Source organism: Meles meles, chromosome 2, assembly GCF_922984935.1.
Source record: "Meles meles chromosome 2, mMelMel3.1 paternal haplotype, whole genome shotgun sequence".
Lineage (NCBI taxonomy): Eukaryota > Metazoa > Chordata > Mammalia > Carnivora > Mustelidae > Meles > Meles meles.
The window spans coordinates 24,567,171-24,587,872 of NC_060067.1; the positions used below are offsets into that span (position 1 = coordinate 24,567,171).

Consider the following 20,702-nt stretch of genomic DNA (forward strand, 5'->3'; position numbering starts at 1 on the left):
GATATCTCTCTGAGATCCTGATTTCAATTCTTTTGGATAAATACCCAGAAGTGGAATTGCTGGATCACATGTGGTAGTTCTATTTTTAATTTTTTTAGAAACTTCCACTACGGTTTCCCACTGTGGCTCCACCATTTCATAACCCCACCAATTTTAAGTGTGGAAGGGTTCTTGCTTTACATTCTCAGCAACATTTCTTGTTTTTTTATAATAGCCATCTTGTCACGGGTGAAGTTGTGTCTCATTGTGGTTTTTGATTTGCATTTCCCTGATGTTGAGTGACCTTGAACGTTTCATATTCTAGCTGGCCGTTTGTGTATCTTCTTGAAGAAGTGTCTTTTTGTCTGTAGGCCATTTTTAAATGGAATTTTTTTTTTTTTTTTTTTTTTACTATTGAGCCCTAGGAGTAGTGACCATTTTTAAATATAAAGTTTTCCTATGTCAGATACATTCTTTGTCCTTAAGAAAGAAGTAATTAAAATGAATCCTCTTATTGTCATAGACTTCACTTTTATGAAATAATTTAGAAAAATAATTGAAAGTTTATTTTTAATTTATTGAATCCATCTTGAGATTTATCTTTGCAAATTTTATTTTGTAAAGTACTAACACTGTTTCATTTTTGTTGACTAACCTCAGCAACACCAACAAAGATCCCAACGGACACAAGCACTCCTCCCAGACCACATTTACCAGCTCATGAAAAGATGGCATCGAGGAGAGCATCATTCAGTAGTCAGGTAAACTTTATCTAGGTAGTACTTGTCTGAATAAGGATTTATTATGGGGGGGGGGGATCATGTAAATTTTTAGAAATTCATTCATTCATTACCCCTTTTAATAAAGATCAGAATTGCTGTTGATAAATAATACTTGAGATCTTTCCCTTTTTGTGAAATCATTCTCAGACATATTCCTTTTGATTATTTTCCAGGTAAAAAGTTAGATATTTCTTTTACTTAAGGGAAGTTAATAATTTAGAGCCATTTCATATCTAATTTCGAATACCAATCACCTTCAGTTATGTCCATTTAATTTTTATTAAGAGCCCATGCAAGGTAATGTGGCAGATGACTTAGAAGATGAAAGGATAAATAGGGAATGGGCACATCCAGTGTAGAGGGGCAGTATGCATGCCTGTACTCCGCTAAAAATGTTATGAGGCAAATTGTAGTTTAGTTATAAAGATACCATGGTGCTATTTCTGGTGGAAGTACTTATGGATGGGAATAGTTGTCACTCCAGTGTTATTTTTCGTTTTGCTTCCTAGTCCATAAATTCCCAATCTGTTGGTCAGTCGTTAACACAGCCAGCGATGTCTCAAGCTGCAAATTTACCAATTCCACAAGGCATGTCCCAGGTATTTTGTGTTTGTTTGTTTCAGTTAAGTATTTTAAAATGATAAATTGTTTTTAAGCTAATAGAGATTTTAAAAAATATATACTTTTAATGCAGTGAATCTCACCTGTTGGCATTTATAATGTCTGGGGGATATTTCTGATTGTCAGTGATTGTGGAGTATCACTGGCCCTTAATAGACAAGGGCCAGGGATGCTAGTTGGCTTTCAGAATGCAGGACAGTTTGTGCAACAAGGAATTATCCGGTTTATATGCTATAACACCCCCACTGGGAGACACTATAGACAGAATGATACTAACAATGAAATAAAGTTCTTCTATTTGTTCTTCCTGTCACTGTTGGAAGACTCAAATAATTTTATTCATATATTCATTCATTCAAATATGGGACATTTACTGAGATACTTGAGTTATTGCAGGTGCCAGCAATACAAATAGACATATACTATGAGACTTTATTACATCTAGAAGGAATGACCTAGAACTACAATACGGTATTATATAGTCTGTGCTCCAGGTATACAGGCTGATACGTGAGCACATTAGATGGACCTCTAATGCAGCCCGAGGAAGTGAAGGAAAACTTTCTGGAAGAATTGTTGCTGGGGTTGAGTCCTGAAGGAGGCCTGAATATAGAAATTAGCAGGAGAAAGGAGAGGCGTAACAAAAGTGACACTAAATTACTTTTGATTATAACTTCCCAACTTGGAATTTATGACTGCATTCATTCAGTGTCTCAAACACATTAAAAATACTAGGTAGTGATAAAAATAATCCAAACTGTTTTGTCTGGTTAAATATACCTTGATGTAGCAGTATTTCAAATAATGATAGTCAATAATAGATAAAAATGTTTTTCTAAAAATATCTTTGTCTTATATGGTTATTATTTAAATTATACATATATAATTTTAGCCATTATATGACACTGTACAAGTATCTTGACAATATCGTAAATTACCTAAACATCATAATCTTGACATCCAGCAACGTATGATCGTGTAACGTGCTTAAATATTACCTGTAGTTATAATACTTTTTATCAACATTTTTTTATCAACATAGTTTTGTCAACATTTGTTCTGAAGGTTAACAGATTTTTTTAATGTAAATATTTAGACATACTTTCAATTATTAGTTCATTAATCTCAAGTTACTGAATGAGTATTTCTTAACATTTTAAAGGGATATTTTTATGAAATTAGTAATATCTACTATGTCAGAAACATTAGTAAGTATTCAGATCTCATATTTCATTGAGCGATAAAACCAAATACTTTGTCTCTTAGTTCTGTGATTAGTATCTTCTTCTGTGTTTGTATCTATTATTTGCATTTAATAGAAATCCTTTCAGTGTTGACAATGTAATGTTTACCCAAAAGTATAAATAACTTTTGTTAGGATAAAATACACATTTTAAATAATTCTTAAAGGCATGAGGAGCTGAGGCACAAAACTTGTAATGTTTTCTCCTACTTACTGTGATCTAATATAAGATACGGTCTGATGATTGTCAATTCAAAAGACAGAGTTCTATACTTTTTGAAAGGTAATATTCAGTATCCTCAACACATACTTTCGAAGATAGAGAAAAAGGCTTTTTGGAGGGTTTTGCTCACTTTTAGATGCAGTTCACTGTAGGAGACTTTTTTTTTTTTTTAGATTTTATTTATTTGAGAGAACGTACAAGTTGTAGGGAGGAGCAGACTCCCTGCTGAGCAGGGAGCCCAGTGTGGGCTCGATACCGCGGCATCTTGACCTGAGCCATAGGCAGACACTTAATTGACTGAGCCACCAAGGTGCCCCTGTAGGAGACTATTTTAAGATTAAGACACATTTCCGATAAATTGGAATTCTTTGTGTGATATCCTGTGCTAAATATTCATGGAAATAATTAAATGAGCAGAATACACTTAAGTGATGAATCACTAAGTGTGACTAAATTTCAAGCAGTAGTAAATAGAAGCTGTTTATGACTCAAGTAAAACCATGAAATAAGATTGAAAATCCTGGAAGTAGAATAACTGTTTGCATTCATGTATGCATTTATTCATAATTGCTTAGTCTATAAAAGTCTACATTTCATACTTGTGAACATACAACTGTGAATAGTTTCAGCTGAAAATATGAATAAAAATATGGTTAGTTATCTGTTAGATTTTTATAACCTTCTAATGATGTGTACAAAGAGGCCATTCTAGGGATGACAGAATTTGATATGAATAACTCTAGGAGCAGGCTACTTTTTCATTTGTTAAATGATGGAAATTAAGTAACTTGTTCCAGGAAATGATAGAGCCACAGTATGAGCTCTGATCTTTTTGTTTTTTGTTGTTATTTATTTTAGAAGAGAGCAAGCATGCATGTTCACAGGCAAGAGAGACGCAGAGGGAGAAAGAGAAAGTCTTCGGGTCCTGAAAGAGGAGAGGGGGAAAGAGAAAGTCTCATGCAGACTTTGTGTTGAGTGTGAGCCTGACACAGGGCTCAATCTCAGGACCTGGAGACCATGCCTTGGGACAAAATCAAGAATTGCAGGCTTGACCAACTGAGCGCTGGTCTTCCAACGCCAGTGTGTACTTGTAATCAGGCAAGATCTGGTCAGAAGTCAGAAGCCGTACCAGAAATTTGAAATAGGGATAATAATAAAAATTATTAACAGGGTAACGGAATCCTAAATAATACAGGGATAATGGATGTAGAGAACAGCCACTAACTGTGAGAGGGGAAGTGTAATATGCAAAGAAGGAACAACTTGGAAAATTCCCCCAGGCAACTTTTCTTCCTCCAGGCCAAGTTGAAACTCAGTTCCCATTGGAGCTGGTGTGGCTGTAGCCACTGGATGAGAGAGAGGTTCACTGAGGTACCACAGACCAGAGCTGGAGAGCAGAAAGCCACCTGCTGGGGTACCAGCAGAAATTGCAGGGGCGCTTCCCATAAGGATGCCAGTAAGACTTGCTGGAAAGTCAAGGGATACTCCTTTTGCATATCCCTCCAGCACCATCTACAGACATGACTAAGTTTGTGTTTGCTGACAAAGGAGAAATGTTTATAGGGTCCAACTCCAGTAGCAGAAAACCAAGCAAAGGTGGGTGAATTAGGAGCTGAGAGATAATACATTGAAAACTAGTGTAAAACATTCTTAGCTTGTGATATATACTACTTATTTTTCACATCACACAATTATGAAGAGTAAGTGATTCTAAAATATGTTGCACTTTTCCCAAACTGGTACTTCAGTTTCAGTTTTCAGCTCAATTAGGAGCCATGCAGCATCTAAAAGACCAATTAGAGCAACGGACACGGATGATAGAGGCAAATATTCATCGACAACAAGAAGAACTAAGAAAAATTCAAGAACAACTTCAAATGGTCCATGGTCAAGGGCTGCAGGTAAAGTTATTATATTTGAATACAAACAAAACATGTCATTCACATTTTGGTTTCTTAGGAAAATTGACTTTTCTTTTTTTTAATCTTTTTTTTTTTTTTTGAAAATTGACTTTTCTTAATTAAAAATGAGAAGCAAGAGATAACATTTCATCAGTTTAGTTCAATAAATACTCATTGGTTACCTACTCGGTATGATGGCATTTACACTCTGATTCATTCCTAAGAGTATTTCCATCAACATCGTTGTTTCTCCAGATTAAAGTCCTCTTTTTAGCAATCTAATTTTTAGTAAATTTAATAATATTGTATTTTGTGTAGATTTCTAGGTACATGTAGGTAGAGTTTGTAAATCAGTCATCAATCATTATTTTAGTAAACTTCTGGTAGATATAATTCTAGTTAGTCTTATTTGATCAGTAGTCAGGGCCACTGAAGTTGTATCTTTCAGAAGAAACTAGGATTTTGGAGAAGGGAAACTGAGTGAAAAAAAGCTACTTCTGTCTGATGCCAGACATTATAAACAATGATTGATGAAAAACTGCCTGTCTACAGATCTTTGAGTAGCACTGAGTTGGGGTAATGCTAGCTGGTAGAACAAACAATGACCAATGTGTAAAATATTCAAACAAGTAGAGGTTTTGAAATTTATCACCCTTTTTCTGACAGTTGGAAACATGATAAGGTTATGGGATGACTGGAAGAATGGATAAAAGTTGGGTTTTTTCCAGTAATTGTTTATTGCTAATTGGTCACTGAAAAAGACTTAACCTGTTATTTGCTTTTTAAACTTAATTTGTAGCTTGTTTTTGCTTTCTCTTTTTAAAATTGCTCTCATTCTTCTTTTTTTAATCTACAAAGCTCATTTTAATGTAATCTTTATTTTTAAAGATGTTTTTACAACAGTCAACCCCTGGTTTGAGTTTTGGTTCTGTTCAACTTTCTTCTGGGAATTCATCTAACATCCAGCAACTCACACCTATAAATATGCAGGGCCAGGTCGTTCAAACTAACCAGATTCAAAGTGGAATGAATACTGGACACATTGGCACAACTCAGCATATGATACCACAGCAGACTTTACAGAGTACATCAAATCAGGTAATGGATCAAGTGCAATGAGCTCTGGAGTGTTGAGTGATTGAAATGTACACTATTGCAGAAACGAAAATGAAGGTCTATCTGAAATAATTCCATATTTTAGCTTTTAATAGTAATAATTAGAAGTTTAGTTTTGAGGGTGATCATTAAAATTTTTGTGCAAAATTGTTAAAATGTCAATGTTATAAATGCTTTCAGTATGTTGACATTTAAAAATTTTGCAGTTTGTTAAAAATGAACAAAAAGGCTACTTCTGTATGTTATAAAGGTTTGACTTACAAAAGAGGGTGACCAGGAAACACATTACTATGAAGAATAAGCTGTTACAGTAGTGATAGTTTAATCAGTAATCTAGGAAATTTGATGCAGGTAATTGGTATACATCAGTGACTGTAAATCCCAAGACTTCAGGTGAAATCTATCAAGATGTCTAACATCCATCACTCACTCTGGGCATTTAACAGAAGTTCTAAAGTTCATAGTTTATATTCCAACAAGATATTGAAGACAAATTCATTCTCAATTACTACAGGTTTTTTTCCTTTGTAGTTAAGATTTCTCCCAGAGTAATGTGTCCTGCTTCTCCTTTTTTGGTCATGTCAACTATTGTTAGAGTAATGCATATTAGTAGTAGATAGTAGATGCATATTTCCTTAAAAATTTTTTTTTCATTTAATTCATCTGTAATATCTTCTATTTTCTAGCAGAGTCAACAGAATGTATTGAGTGGGCACAGTCAACAAACATCTCTTCCCAGTCAGACACAGAGCACTCTCACAGCTCCACTGTACAACACTATGGTGATCTCACAGCCGGCAGCCGGAAGCATGGTCCAGATCCCATCTAGCATGCCACAGAGCAGTACCCCGAGTGCTGCAGTAACTACGTTCACTCAGGACAGACAGATCAGGTAGTTGTCATATTTCAGTCATTCCACAGTTGTAAAAATTGATGAATTAAAAAACTGATTTGATTTTTAAAAATTTGATTTTAGTTTGTAGCCAACTCCCACCAGCATTCTTGAATTAGAAATAAAAATGCAGGGGCGCCTGGGTGGCTCAGTGGGTTAAAGCCTCTGCCTTTGGCTCAGGTCATGATCCCAGAGTCCTGGGATCGAGCCCCGCATCGGGCTCTCTGCTCTGCGGACAGCCTGCTTCCTCCTCTCTCTCTCTCTGCCTGCCTCTCTGCCTACTTGTGATCTCTGTCTGTCAAATAAATAAATGAAATCTTTAAAAAAAAAAAAAAAGAAAAATAAAAATGCAGAGGGGTTCTGGATGGCTGAGTTGTTTAAGCCTCTGCCTTCGGTTTGGGTCATGGGCCATCTCAGTGTCCCGGGATCAAGTCCCTTGTCGTGCTCCCTGCTCAGTGGGGAGTCTGATTCTTCCTCTCCTCCCTTCTCGTGCTCTGTCTCTCTCTTGCTATCCCTCTCTCCTCTCTCTCAAACAAACAAAAATGCAGAATATGTCCATTGTTTAAGGATGTTATAATAAAACAGTAACAATAAATTTTGTTTTCTACAGAGTCCAGTATCCATAGCACACTGTTACAGGAGTTTTACGACAGGCTTTGTACGACTCTGAAACTTTCAACATTTTAATACAAATGTTGATGAGTTTTCATGCAGTAACAATGGCTAAGGTTTATACTCCCGTAATCTGTATGGGTTATGGAATAAAAGTAGCTTACCTTTCTTGAGTTTGTTGAGTACTGTGCTAGGTGCTCACAATACACTATCTCATTGAATTTTTTTTGTTTTTTGTTTTTTAAAGATGTTGTTAGGTCTTTTATTTCCTAGATAAGAAAAGAGTGAGTTTATAGTAATTTGGTTAGGGGCTTGTAGATAGTTAAAGGGGTGATGAGTAGTACATAAGTTTATAGTACACTAAACTTTTGTGGGCCATTCTAGAAAAACAGCCATTTTTTACTTATTTTAGTGGGCAGTCCAAATAGTTGACATAGAAACAAATATTTTGAAGAAATGCCATTATTTCTAATTATTGGGAAGCTTTCTCAACTACTGTGGGGTCTCTATGGTCTTAAAACTTCTCTTTTAAATACTATTTAGTTTTTTTTTTTTTTTTTACTGCAATACAAGTAGGCTGCTGCTTTTATAATAAAATTTTGTTGTATCAAACTACGTAATAGATTTGATTAAAATCCTATTAATTTCCAAAGAGTAAAGAAGCTGTAGGATCATAGAGGCAGTGAGAGCACAGAGAACTTCTTGCTTCTCTTTGGAACTCAGTTCCTCAAGTGAAGTCCAACTTCTCGCTCCGACATTCTAAAAGGAGGTGTTATGAATGTGCTCTATAGAAATGTAGAGGATTACTTTTAAAGCCTGAGGAAGACATCATTAATCTAGAATGCTGATGTGCATTTTGGAGGATACAATTTAGCAACTATTTGTGGACACTTTTTTTTTTTTTTGAGGTGAAAATACATATTTCAGCAACTGTTGGCCTTCTACTTAAGTGAGTATGGCACATTCCTTGTCCCAAGAGAATGATCAGACTTACAAGCCATAGGGGATTAAACAAATCAGTATTATTCATGATAAATACTTCTTCCTAGGTCTTTAGAAAAAGGAAGTTAGCAGTTTTATGGGTTGAGGCAAACAGGTGAAGAGAGGAGTGTGGTCAAGGCCAAGCTTCACAGAGGAGGTACTTGGCCTGAGTCTTAAAGGGCTAGACTTTTTCATGTGGCAGGGACTCTCAGAAGGGTATTCTAAACAAAGGGAGTAATGTATGTGAAATCACAGAAGTGGGAGTTAAGCATTAAGTAGATTGAAGAATGTGTCTTGGTGCCAGAGATGGATGAAGTATTCTCATCACATTCTATCAGTGACCAGTTAGGGCAATTTCTTTTAAGATTAGAGATAAATGAGCATTTAATACTTCTATGCCCAGGCCACTTTGAAAATGTTACTTTCTCTTTGGGCATCATTCTCCGTATGTCAGATTTTTAATTATTTTCTACATATTTTTTGCATTAAGTAATACATTCAGCCCTGAAGTATATAAAATAAGAATATTTTATTTTCAGGATTTGGTATGGATTCAAAAATGGATTTATTTTGTCTTACAGACCACATAAATAATAAAGTTAATTTCTACTAACTTTAATACCATTATGTACTTGACATGGTGTATAACTGCAGTGATGTCGTGCTCAGTCACAATGGAGTCATAGCTCTGTAATGGCCAATATTAGAAACTAACTTCATCTCACAGAAAAGGCAAATAGAAATACTATTGTTCCCTGAACAGGTATCATTTTTTGTTATTGTTGTTTTATTAAAATAGAAGAAGGAAGGTGGGGAGGGAGCAAATATTAGTGAATTCTAACACAGTGGGTATATACTACATCGATGAATTTACAAATTGAGGACATTTTTATTCAGTGTTAGAAGGTCGTTTAATTTTGAATTATGTTCATAAGGTACAAGTTGCTATATAAATATCTTCTGTAAACCTAATAGAAAGGTCTTTAAAAATCCCTTATGATAGCTTTAAGTTTATTCATGATTAGCAAAATGAACACATGCCACATATAGCTGATTCCCCCAAGTACCTAGAATTTTATAAAAGGAAGATAACAGGTTTAAAACTTTTTTTCATTGTGGTAAAATATACGTGAAATTTACCACATTGGCTATTTTAACATGTACATTTCTTTGGCATTGAGTACATTTATACCGTTGGGACCATCACTACCATCAATCTCCAGAACTTTTTCCTTACTTTTTTTTTTTCCCTCCAGAACTTTTTTCTTAGTCCCAAACTGAAACTCTGCCCCATTGAACAATAATTCCCCATTTCACCTCCCCTCTAGGTCCTAGAAGCCACCGTCCTGCTTTCTAAGCACATAAATCTATGACTGACTACTCTAGACACTCTAGATCACAGATGGAATCATACAATATGTGTGTCTTTTGTGACTGGCTTATCTCACTTGGCACAGTGTTCTCAAGGTTTGTCCATGTTGTGGCATGTGTCAGAATTTTATTCCTTTTAAGATATTTATTCATTCATTTGCTCATTCATTGATTTAGAGAGTGCAAGTGGGGAGGGACAGATGAGAGAGGATCTTAAGCAAGCTCCATGTTCAGAGCCCATTGTGGGTCTTGATCTCAGGACGCTGAGATCATGACCTGAGCCGAAATCAAGAGTCGAATGCTTAACCTACCGAGCCACCCAGGTGCCCTGATTTTATTCCTTTTTAAGGCTAAATAATATTTCATTGTGTGAATACACCGTGTTTTATTTACTCATTCATTGATGGACACTTGGGTTGCATTCATCTTTTGGCCATTGTGAATCATGCTGCTGTGAACATGAGTGCACAAGTATCTGAGATTCTGCTTTTAGTTCTTTTTGAGAACAGTCCTACTGTTTTCCTTAGTAGCTGCACTATTTTATTATTCCTACCAGCAGTGCATGTTGTAATTTCTCTATATCTTCACCAGCACTAATTTGTTTTATCATGGCCATCGTGATGGGTGTGATTCACATTTCCCTGCGCATCTTTTCATTTGCTTATTGACCATTTGTAGATCTTCTTTAGAAAACCATCTATTCCAGACCTTTGCCCATTTTTTAATCAGATTGGTTATTGTTGAGTTGTAGGATTGTTTTATATAATCTATATCAGATATAGGATTTGCGGATAATTTCCTCCCACAGAGTAGGAGAAAGAGATATGGTCTTTCCCTGTGCTGATAGTGTCCTTTGATACACAAAAGTTTTTAATTTTGATGTCCAGTTTATCTTTCGTTGCCTGTGTTTTTAGCATCACATCCAAGAAATCACTGCCCAATCCAGTGTCATGAAACTTACCCTGTCTTTTTCTAAGAGTTTTGTAGTCGCAGCTCTTATGTTTAGCGCTTTAATGCAGTCTGACTTAAATTCTGTACGTGGTGAATGGTAAAGATCCAACTTCATTCTTTTGCATATAGTTGTCCAAAAATTTATATTTTTGTTTGTGATCATTTCGTTTTACTACATACATTTTTGTTTTACTGGTATTCCCAAAGGCATCTTTAAAAACGTGAAACAGGAAACGAAATTGGAACGTACGGCTTTGAAAAACTAAACTGGCAGTATCATTGGGTATATCTTAGAGGAGTATTCAGCCCACCACCTTTTATAATATATACCTTACACTTCTGACTCCTCTTCTTCTCTCTTTCCTTCCTCTTCACAGATTTTCTCAAGGTCAGCAACTTGTGACCAAATTAGTAACTGCTCCCGTAGCTTGTGGGGCGGTCATGGTACCTAGCACAATGCTCATGGGTCAGGTGGTGACCGCCTACCCTACCTTTGCTCCACAACAGCAGCCGCCGCAGACACTGTCAGTCACGCAGCCGCAGCCGAGCTCCCAGGAGCAGCAGCTCGCTTCGGTTCAGCCACCGCCTCAGGCTCAGCTGACGCAGCCGCCACAGCAGTTCTTACAGGTGATTCCCCGAGGGGGAGCTCTCCCATTTCCTTCCACAGAGTGGAATTAGGCATTCAAAGAACAATTTTGTAAATCATCTGAAAAATCCATAAAAGCTTATTGTATAAGTTAAATTTCTGGAAGGGCAGAAAGCTTGTCCGCGTTAGCTGTTCTTTCTTCCCTTGTTTGGTCTTTGGAAGACATTTAGCTCTGCCACAGGCATACCCGGTTATCTGAACTACTGGATAGAGTAAGTAGCTACTTGCCGTCCACATCAAGGTACTTTATATAGAGCTCTGTGTGGCTGGAGTTTCTGGAATTCAAACCCTGTCTTCCTTTTAGTGGCCCATCAAAAATATGTGCTCCTACAGGCCAGGGGCATCAAAAGGGATTTTTGGAAAAATTAGAGGCATCACCTTAAATTATTATGTTGGATTAAATCTTAGAAATGATTTTTTGGTTGTAAGTTAATGTCAGAGGAGAAAGACTGTGGCGGGCCGTGTATTGTCATCATTGAGAGCACGGGCTCTGAAGTCAGGCTGCCCGGAGACTGAGTCCCTGCTCTCCTACATGCTGTGTGCCCTTTGGCAGGTTACTTACTAAAATTCAGTGTCTTCATCTATAATAGTGCTCACAGTTCACACCTCGTGGGTCAACAATGCGCGTAAGTCACTGAACATAGAAGCACAGAACTAGCTGTCATTTATGAGCACTGTCTGGGTCAATGGAGTAAACACTCAGATTAGCCAAAAATGCAGACACATATTTCATCACAGATCTCCCGTATCTCAGTAGACTGGATCTGTTTATCTAAAGGGTAGAGAAGAAAGTTAACCCAGGTTCCTCAGCTGGGAATTCAGCAGGATACGTTTCTGGACCTCAGCACCCTCTTGGAGCACACAGCAGCAGGTTTTGACTTCTGGAAATCCAGCTTCTTCGTTCTGGCCTACGGGGAGCAGTTTTGAATACAGGCTAGCCTAGATTCATCTGGAGACCAGTCCATGGAGGCCAGCCACGTACCGTATCATCAGTTTTAGAGGCATGCAGATGTATGATTATGTATGTATGATGGTATGATTAGAAAATTCAGTATTAGACTGTATACCCAGGCACAAATACATCCTTAGTCTACCACCCTTAGTGTTAACGGTGCAAATAGAGTTCTTGGAGAGAACAGAAAATTAAAACAGGTTAGTTGCCTAAATACCTCTGAGAGTCCTACTGACAGCCCCTTAGACCTGAAGCCTGTACTGCAGCTATTAGTGACTAGGTTAGCTGTTGTTATAAATGAATTAATAACTAGAATTTACAATAAGTTATAAACTATTTTCTATAGAAAGTCATACTCAATGAGAATTGAGCAAAACCTTAAAAAAGGAAAGAACCTGCCTTGAGATCTCAATCTCCTGAATCAGGGAACAAGGGCCCTTAAAAGAACAAGCACTCTATTCTCCCCTGCTTCTGAAAGAAGAATTCCAGAGACATGAGACCCGTAAAGAAATAAGATCAACAGTATTGTTTAGAAATACACTTCTGTGTAGAGAGTTAATATAAATTTGGCTTTTCTGATTATATAACATCTCATTCCAAAATATGCCTCTGTTGTAATCCTGTAAAGCTCACAAATATCCTGAGTTTTTTGTTACAAAAGCTTTTCCTAAATAATAGAGAAAGAAGTTTGTCCAGGTCTTTGGCAAAGCTTAAGGTTCCAAGATCTGCCCGTGTGTGTGTGTATACACGCTTGTGCCCTGTATATGCATTTGCAAAGGTCTCCCATCACAGTCCCATGTTTAGATTAGGAGCCCTGCATCAGTTTGTGTTGTCAGTAGTGAGGAAGAAGATTCATTGTAAATATTCACTTTTTCTGGGCTAATTTTCTTTGTATCACCAGAAATCGGAATCAGGTGAAAGAAACTGGCTCACAGAGTTGAGACTTGCCCAGGGTTACACAGTTGATAAATGGCATAGCACAGCTCAGATCCAGGGTTTCTGGCGTCACATCCTATACCCTTGTTTTTGTTGTTGTTGTTTTGTTTTTTAATCACACTGCTACATATATAGGACTTAAGGCACTCACTTTGCCCTCATTTTTGTGGTACTTCTAAATAATAATAATGTTAATATTTAATCTTCATAAAAACCCAGTGTGGAGGCACTTTGTCTTTATTTTGTAAATGAAGAAACTGAGGCCCAGAGAAGTAAGTAGTTTGAACAAGTCTCACAGTCTAGGGAATGGCTTCGCCAGTTTGAACCTGGCGGCCCACGCTCTCGGCTCCTGAAGGGCTGCTCTCACCAACTGAAGGAGCCTGCGCAGAAGGCCTGTCCGACTGCGGAGTGTCTGTGTTTCGTGCATTCTCAGCTGCGCTTGCATTTTACTCATTTTACTGTCTGCTTAAAATTGCAGTCTTTAAGGTATACAAAGGGGAAAAGTACGTGTGGGTGGTCTCAAGCCATAGACTGCTTTCTATACCAAAAAATATCTAGCTCAATTCCCTTAAAAAATAAATTTTAAAAAATTCTGTATTGTCAAAAAGAGGAAATCTCATAAGCATTTTCCAAAATATTATTTTTAAATGAGAAGATAAAAAATGATGTAGATGATGTGGAATTTAAGGATTCCGTCCCTGTCCAGAGTAGAAAACTTGCGTAAATCTTGATGTGGACAGATTAACCGGGTAAAGCAATGCTGCATAATGCACTTGTCTTTTAGACTTCAAGGTTGCTCCACGGGAGTCCTTCCGCTCAGCTCATCCTCTCTGCCGCGTTTCCACTGCAGCAGAGCGGTTTCCCTCCGTCGCATCACCAGCAGCACCAGTCTCCACAGCAGCAGCAACTGCACCGGCACAGGACTGACGGGCTGAGCGACCCTTCCAAGGTTCAGCCGCAGTAGCACACGCGCCTCCTCTCTGACCTCGGGGGAGGAAGGGGTTGTCCAGAGCAATTGCTCAGATGATCTGAGGCTACAAGGAAAAGTTCCAGCAGTTTCACAAGATGCAGTGTTGAGTGTTGTAGTTTCTGGGATTGGTTAGCAGGGAAGACGCTGCCTAGAGCTCCAGATGTCCATGCAGTACCAGCCCACAGGAGACGATCACGGGGCCATAGCCAGTTCTGCCCGTGTTTTCCTCGCCCAGCTATTTTCTCGACGGAAAGAGTGTATTGCCAAATGTTGAGAAGCTCAGCTATGAAACATGACCTCCAGTCAGTCAGAAAGGCACTAAGAATGTTAGTAACTTTCAGTGGTTCTGTGCCTGTTTCTGTGTTACAGAGGACACACCACTGTCACGTCAGGGGTTGCTTACAGTGATGCCATGAAGACAGTCCAGTAGATACAGTAGGCCCCTTCCCCACCCCCTCCCTTTTTCAGATAATGATCGGATAGTCCTTAATTTCAGAATGTCGTGTGGTTCCAATTCTCTATGTATAGATGCTGTAAAAAATTATGTATATGTCTGGATAAAAGAAGAAAGCAAAACATTTTGTAAGCTGCATGAAAGCATTATCTCCTCGTAGGTCTGTTTCCTTAGACTGACACCATGTACAAACCAGTACTTCTCTGTTTCCCCTTTTGTTTACAACACAGTAGTGTTCTCCTCACTTTCCGGGGCACAAGGCTTTTTGTTCGTACTTTGGCTGTGATGTCACAGTTTGTTCAGTGAGGTATGATGTGCTGCTGGGAATGGATATTTTTTTCCAGGTTAAATTATTGAAGCAAAAGGATTTCCAAGTTTCTCAGAAATATCCCTCATTTCATAATTTTTCATGTAGGTTTGAAAATAGGATTTGCACTGCTTTATTTTAGATGGTTGGAAGTTTTGGTCACATATTTTGATATAGTTCATAGTTGGAAATAGTTGTGTAAACGGCTTTCAATAAGCCTGAAAGTCATTTCAAGAATGTTCCAGTTATAGGAGTAAAATTTGCACACAAAAGATTTTAGGCACTTTTTAACATTCTCACTGGTGGGAATTTTAACTTTTAGGATTTGTTGGAATCTTTTTATTATATCCTTCACAATTTCAATGCTTCTTTTAGTCATAAATGATTCAGGGTTATTTGAGAGAAAAAAAAAACCCATAGTGCCTTGATTTTGATTCAGGTGATAACTCACCATCTTGAACTCATTGTCTGGTTTCAGTAGCAGTTTCGAAACCTTAGTACATTTTTAACAGCATGTGGGTGTCAGTGCCATTAAGATTCTCTTCAGTTCGCAGGAAGACTGCTTTTAGTCTCTTGGACTGGAGGTACAAGTAACTTGGGTGGGGGGGGGTGACATCCTAACACTACCAGAGTCATTGATGTGATCACAATATTATTTCCCTAAATCAACATCTTCCTTTCAAGCTAAACAGTTAAGAATTACCTGTAAGTATTTTCTCAATGTGATGTTGATATTCCTACAAAGAAAAAAGAAGGGGTAGGAATTGGCTTTGCCTTCACAGTAACAATAGAATAAACTCACATGCTTTCTAAACATGAACTAAGATTTCATTTGGCAATATTAGATTCTAAAGGTAATAAATTCCAACAGAAATTACATAAAGCATTTTATAGATTTTTTATGGTACTAATAATTAAATTTACAACTATAGAGCAAAGGATAATTAATGGAAATATCTTATTAGAGTATCAAAAATTATTACTGAGGAAAGGGAGGTTGGCAAGTTGGTAATATATCAAAATTGACCTTAAAAGAAAATGTATAACAGAACTGAGGCTGTTAAAGAAGGTTTTGAGCAATGAAAACAACCTACTACAGAATTGCTCTTAAGCTCAGTTCTTAGGACTTTTCTGTCCTCCACTTTGCTCTCATCCCGAAGGGATATACTTTGTCTTTCTGTAGACAACTGTACTTGGGCACACTTAAACTAAAAAGTTATATTGAAAAAGAAAATAACCAAAGAAAGTTGGTACCTACCCTTCTACAAAAGAAGTGTCGCTAGATACCAATCCATAATTAACATATCAAGAAGCTCCTCTTCTAGCTAAATGATCTGGATGAAGAGATTTCTGACTTTCTCATGAATGTCACGAACAGTTGGCGGAGTGTGTGTGTAACTTGAGCACAGGTACACATAGATGAAACTGATGTTGTATAATACGGCAACAGTATTAATTTTCTCCCCTTTCAAATTGCCTTTCTCAACCTTCCGCCATTCCGTATATATCTGAGTTGTGCCTCATTTGTTCATTGGCAGTGTCTAGCGGTATGGGTGACAGAAGACACGAACTGTTCTGTTGAGATTTATCCTCTCAACACCATATTTAGCAGGAGCGCTGGCCAGCTGTGAGCACTGTGTACTTAGGTTAACAAAGGCAAAGCGTGAGACAATCCACAAAGTAAAGCTGTAGACTGTTCACGTTCTCCTCTACCAGTTCCTTCAAGTATTTTCCATATTTGGGAAGGAGAATTAGGTAAGATGTCATTTTGTAATTCCTTTGTTCTTCACAGCTCATTTTTGCCCGTGGAATGGATTGCTGAATTTAAAGGAGCGGCTACTGCTCTCCCTTTTCTGGCAGTACGAACCATTGTCCGAGAGCGAGGGAGCACCAGCTGCCTCGGCTCCTTCTGTGTTTTCCTTCTGCTTTCCTTGAACTTGGGTTGCAGAGCTGTCCCTCCCTCCACCCCCCAGTCACTGAGACTTGACATTCTGATGAAGATTCCGCAGTTGCCTCTTGTTCATTTCCGGAGCCAAAGTTGTTCCTTAAAATCCCAAATCTGCGTAATGAAAAAATACCAACTAGAGACACCTTTCAGCTACTTCAAAGTCATTACCTTCCCTCTGCTTTACTCTCACAGAGATTTGGTTTTTCTTAAAAAACATCTTGTTCTGGGTGGCACTTTTAGGTCCCAAACTGTTGAAGCCATGGGGAAATGTTAGCTGCTCTGTGGCCACCCTGCTGGGGACACCTCGAGGGAGGACCGCGAGGATCGGTCCGGCTGCTGCTGAGAGTGGCGTCAGGCCAGAACCCGCACACTCAAAAGTTACTCTGATTTTTGGTAGAATATATCAGAGAAAAAGCTAACAGGAGGGATGGGGAACGCACGTGAGCAAATACGACCCTTACGCCTCCGAGCTCTGTCCTAAGCTGAGGAGGTCACTTGCGTCCCATGTTCTGCTTTGTCACTTAAATTTGGTTTAGGAATGTACTAGAAATAAGAGGATGCCAGGGATTTTGAGAAGTTGGTTATAGAATACTCCGTGCAGAACAGTGAAAATGTGATTTGGATTCTGCCGAAGCACTAGTTTGTGGTCATTGCCTTAAAGCGGTCTGCTTGCGGTTCGTTAGGGTGGGGGTGGCGCGGCGCCGTGCAGGGCAGGTGCTCCGGGGAGGGGAGCCTTTGTGCGAGAAGCCTTGGAAAGGGGCCCCTTCAAGTAGTACTTTCTCTGGCTCCACACAATCCTTTAAAATGATTTTAAACTGGATATTACTCAACTTGTTTTCTGATATTTCCACCTCAGTGAGGTAAACCTTTTCGTTTCTGTGAGGTGGAAGGCAAGTGGCATTTTACTCTAGGATTGAAACCATTTCTCCCTTTTTCTTTTGCTCTGTTCTTTGATGATTGAAAGTTTGTCAGTGAACATTTGTGTAAAACTCATTCGAGGCTGTGACCTTTCCAATATCTGTGACCCGCTCTTCAGCCCCTGGGAGTCGATGTTGGGAGGTGTAAACACTGGAAATTACTATTGCCAGGAGTAGGCGGACTGGGATTTTCAAATGGTGGAGAAGAAACAGCACAAAGGCACTTGCCATTTTATAGTGGTTGGAGAGCGAGACCCTCTGAAGTCTGTCTGGGTCGGGTGAGCATTCCTCTGAAAGGAGCTTCTGACATAAATGCAAAGGAAAAGAGTCGACTATTTTTATAGCATATTTAATATATTTGTATATAACTATGAGTACGGTAGGAACCCTCCACATGCCTCCCCTTTTCTAAGTTTCGCCCCCTTTTGCCGTAGCACTAGTAGCGCCTCACGTGCATGAGCACCGTGCCTGCTGCCAGCCTACCGAAAGACAGCGCTGCTGCTTTCTGAGACAGGTGAGAGGAGCCGCCTCTCATGCCCGGGGATCCTTTCTGGAGGACGAGCACACGCTCTTCAAACAACATACCGCAGTCTGAAAGCATCATTTTGAAACGTAACAAGCACTTTATTGCAACTATTCATTTTGATAAAGTTTATTACCTTAGGCATTACCATTTCGAAAGGATCCCCAAATCATCACTTAGGTGAAATTTAAAAATAACACATTTCTGAGAAATGTTTAGATCCAGTGAACCGTAGCAGGTTTATGGGAGTGAGTTCAAGGTAGCCAAATGAATTTTGACTTCGGTTTTGAATGTGGTGGAGTCAGGAGATTGTAAAATGCCTAGTTCCATTTCGACACTATTGTAAACCTATCTTGCCTATCGTGTGGACACCAAAAGAGACCAGTGAGCCTGTTTATTTTCAGAGGTCTAGGGAAATTTCATCAGTGTGAATCGATGTATAGAACTAACCTAAAAGTGACTGGTAGTAATATTTTAGAATACAGTAATTTCAAGAATTATTCTGGGTGTTTTAAATGTGCTCTGAAATGTTGGCATGTCATTTCAGTGTTTCCATTTGAATTGCTCTTGTAATATTTTTGCACAAAAAGGACTGAGAAGAAGACTACTTTGGTTGAAGAAAAGTATAATTTGGTCTTATTTTAAATCTGTCTCCTGTGGAAACACTGGGGATGCATTTTGTTGGTATAGTTATTAATTCAGGATATTCAAAACAGTATTGAACAGCTCACAAGAAATTAAGCAAACGTGGACATTTAAAAATTAAAACTTTCTTTCCATGTGACTGTTTTTGCATATTTTTCCCCTTGCCGTAATTTAACACTACATTCCTTGTTTTTCGTAAATAAAATAATACTCTGCAGGTTCTGCTTTGGGTATTTAACAATATTTTGTAAGCTGCCTGTTCCTGGGGCAACGGTCTTTAGTGGAATAGGATAGTCTGTGAAGAGACATTGCGTGGAGTCCGTCACCACCACCAGCAAACACTGAGGTGCTGCACTAAGTGACAATCAAAATAGTGAGTATTTATGGAGGAATTTAGAACGTGATTTTAAGACGCAATTGCTTTGGAAGCAGTTCTCTGGGTTTCTTGAATGAAAATGGCTAAATGTATTTATTTATATTTTAAAATATCTTTGTGTTTTCTCATCGAAGTGATTTCACAGTGTCATGTATTTAATTTGTGGTTTATTTTGTTTTGCTTCGTGATCTTTTATGTAAAGAACTGACTCTTCTTACCTGGGGCGCAGTCTCTGGCCCTCACGAGGACTGTCCCGGGCCAATTCCAATCTGTGTCACTTCAGGACGGTAGTGCAGGGCCCAAAGCCAGATGCCCTTGCACTTCCTCCTGTTCTCAACTCAATTAAGAAAAAATAAAGGTAACTCCTTCCGAATCTGCTCTGTATAGCCCCAACCTTCTTCTAGTTTCACTTGCTGCCTTTTCTATTTTGTGGGTACTTTTTATAGGATTACTTCCCCAACGCAGCCAAAGGCCAGTATGACGGAACCGACGGCACTCACTGCCTGGGTTTTGCCCGTTTGGGGGAAATGTTAGTAAGACGATCAGCATCTTCTAATGGCCGTCACTCTCCTATCCGTATTAAAATCCACTTAAAGTTCTTAAACTTTGGTGGAACAATGTATGTGCACTGTACTCTTCTACAAAAAAAACGTTTGCTGTTTTTATATAGTGACTGTTGCTTGGACCTTTAAAAAAAACCAAATCCTTCATATATAGCACTATCCAGCGAAAGTAGTGTTTGAGCCTTTGAAGCCTAGAAACTCTGAGGATGCTTCTCACCTACTATATGTTGGAACAGAATTTTCCACGTTAGGGCTCCGCGAGTGAGTCCCACAGGCCAGGGACAGGGCATACTGTCTAGTTCCTGGGACCCCTTCAAGAATGGTAATGAAAGCATGTCGACCACAAGTTGGATTTAATCATGTAAAAAATGGTTAACTCCGAGGGCTACATTGAAAATGTGATGTTTTCAAATGTGTGCTTTTAAGTTTCAGAGGAAACAAACTGTGACGTCGCTTTAAAAAAAAGACATTCAGATGTTGCATGTGTGTTGAGTTGGTCTGCGCTGGCGACTCACTGCGGGCAGTGGTGCGGCCAGTGCGGGAGTCAGTTGGAGGGAAGGCTGGACCGCCCTGTGACCGATGCACTGGGTAACGAGACAGTCAAGCAAAAACAGTTGGCCAGGGAATGTCCTTTTTTTTCTAAATTCATGTCAGCCAGAACAGCTGTAATTCTTAGACCATTCTAGAAAGGTTTTGAAATCTTGTTTTACTATGGCTTAAGCTAGGGAAGGGCCTCAGTGTGGCACTTGCACATTCACTCTGTAGAGATCGAAGCCCAAAGATGAGTCACATT

The 20,702-nt window shown here is 38.6% G+C and overlaps 1 protein-coding gene across 8 annotated transcripts in view; it reads left to right on the plus strand.

The window, feature by feature from the left end:
* CLOCK (clock circadian regulator) overlaps positions 1 to 19,187 on the plus strand; it is a 135,961-nt gene extending 116,774 nt beyond the window's left edge. For 7 of the 8 annotated variants that reach the window (XM_045996457.1, XM_045996411.1, XM_045996419.1 and 4 more), the window contains 7 exons: positions 640 to 740; positions 1,271 to 1,360; positions 4,597 to 4,749; positions 5,638 to 5,847; positions 6,552 to 6,757; positions 11,050 to 11,299; positions 13,991 to 19,187. In XM_045996457.1, the coding sequence (XP_045852413.1) occupies positions 640 to 740; positions 1,271 to 1,360; positions 4,597 to 4,749; positions 5,638 to 5,847; positions 6,552 to 6,757; positions 11,050 to 11,299; positions 13,991 to 14,170 (1,190 nt within the window). In that variant the 3' untranslated portion in view covers positions 14,171 to 19,187. The remainder of the gene's footprint in view (positions 1 to 639; positions 741 to 1,270; positions 1,361 to 4,596; positions 4,750 to 5,637; positions 5,848 to 6,551; positions 6,758 to 11,049; positions 11,300 to 13,990) is intronic. The other variant, XM_045996451.1, reaches the window with a different exon arrangement.
* The last annotated feature ends 1,515 nt before the right edge of the window (positions 19,188 to 20,702 follow it).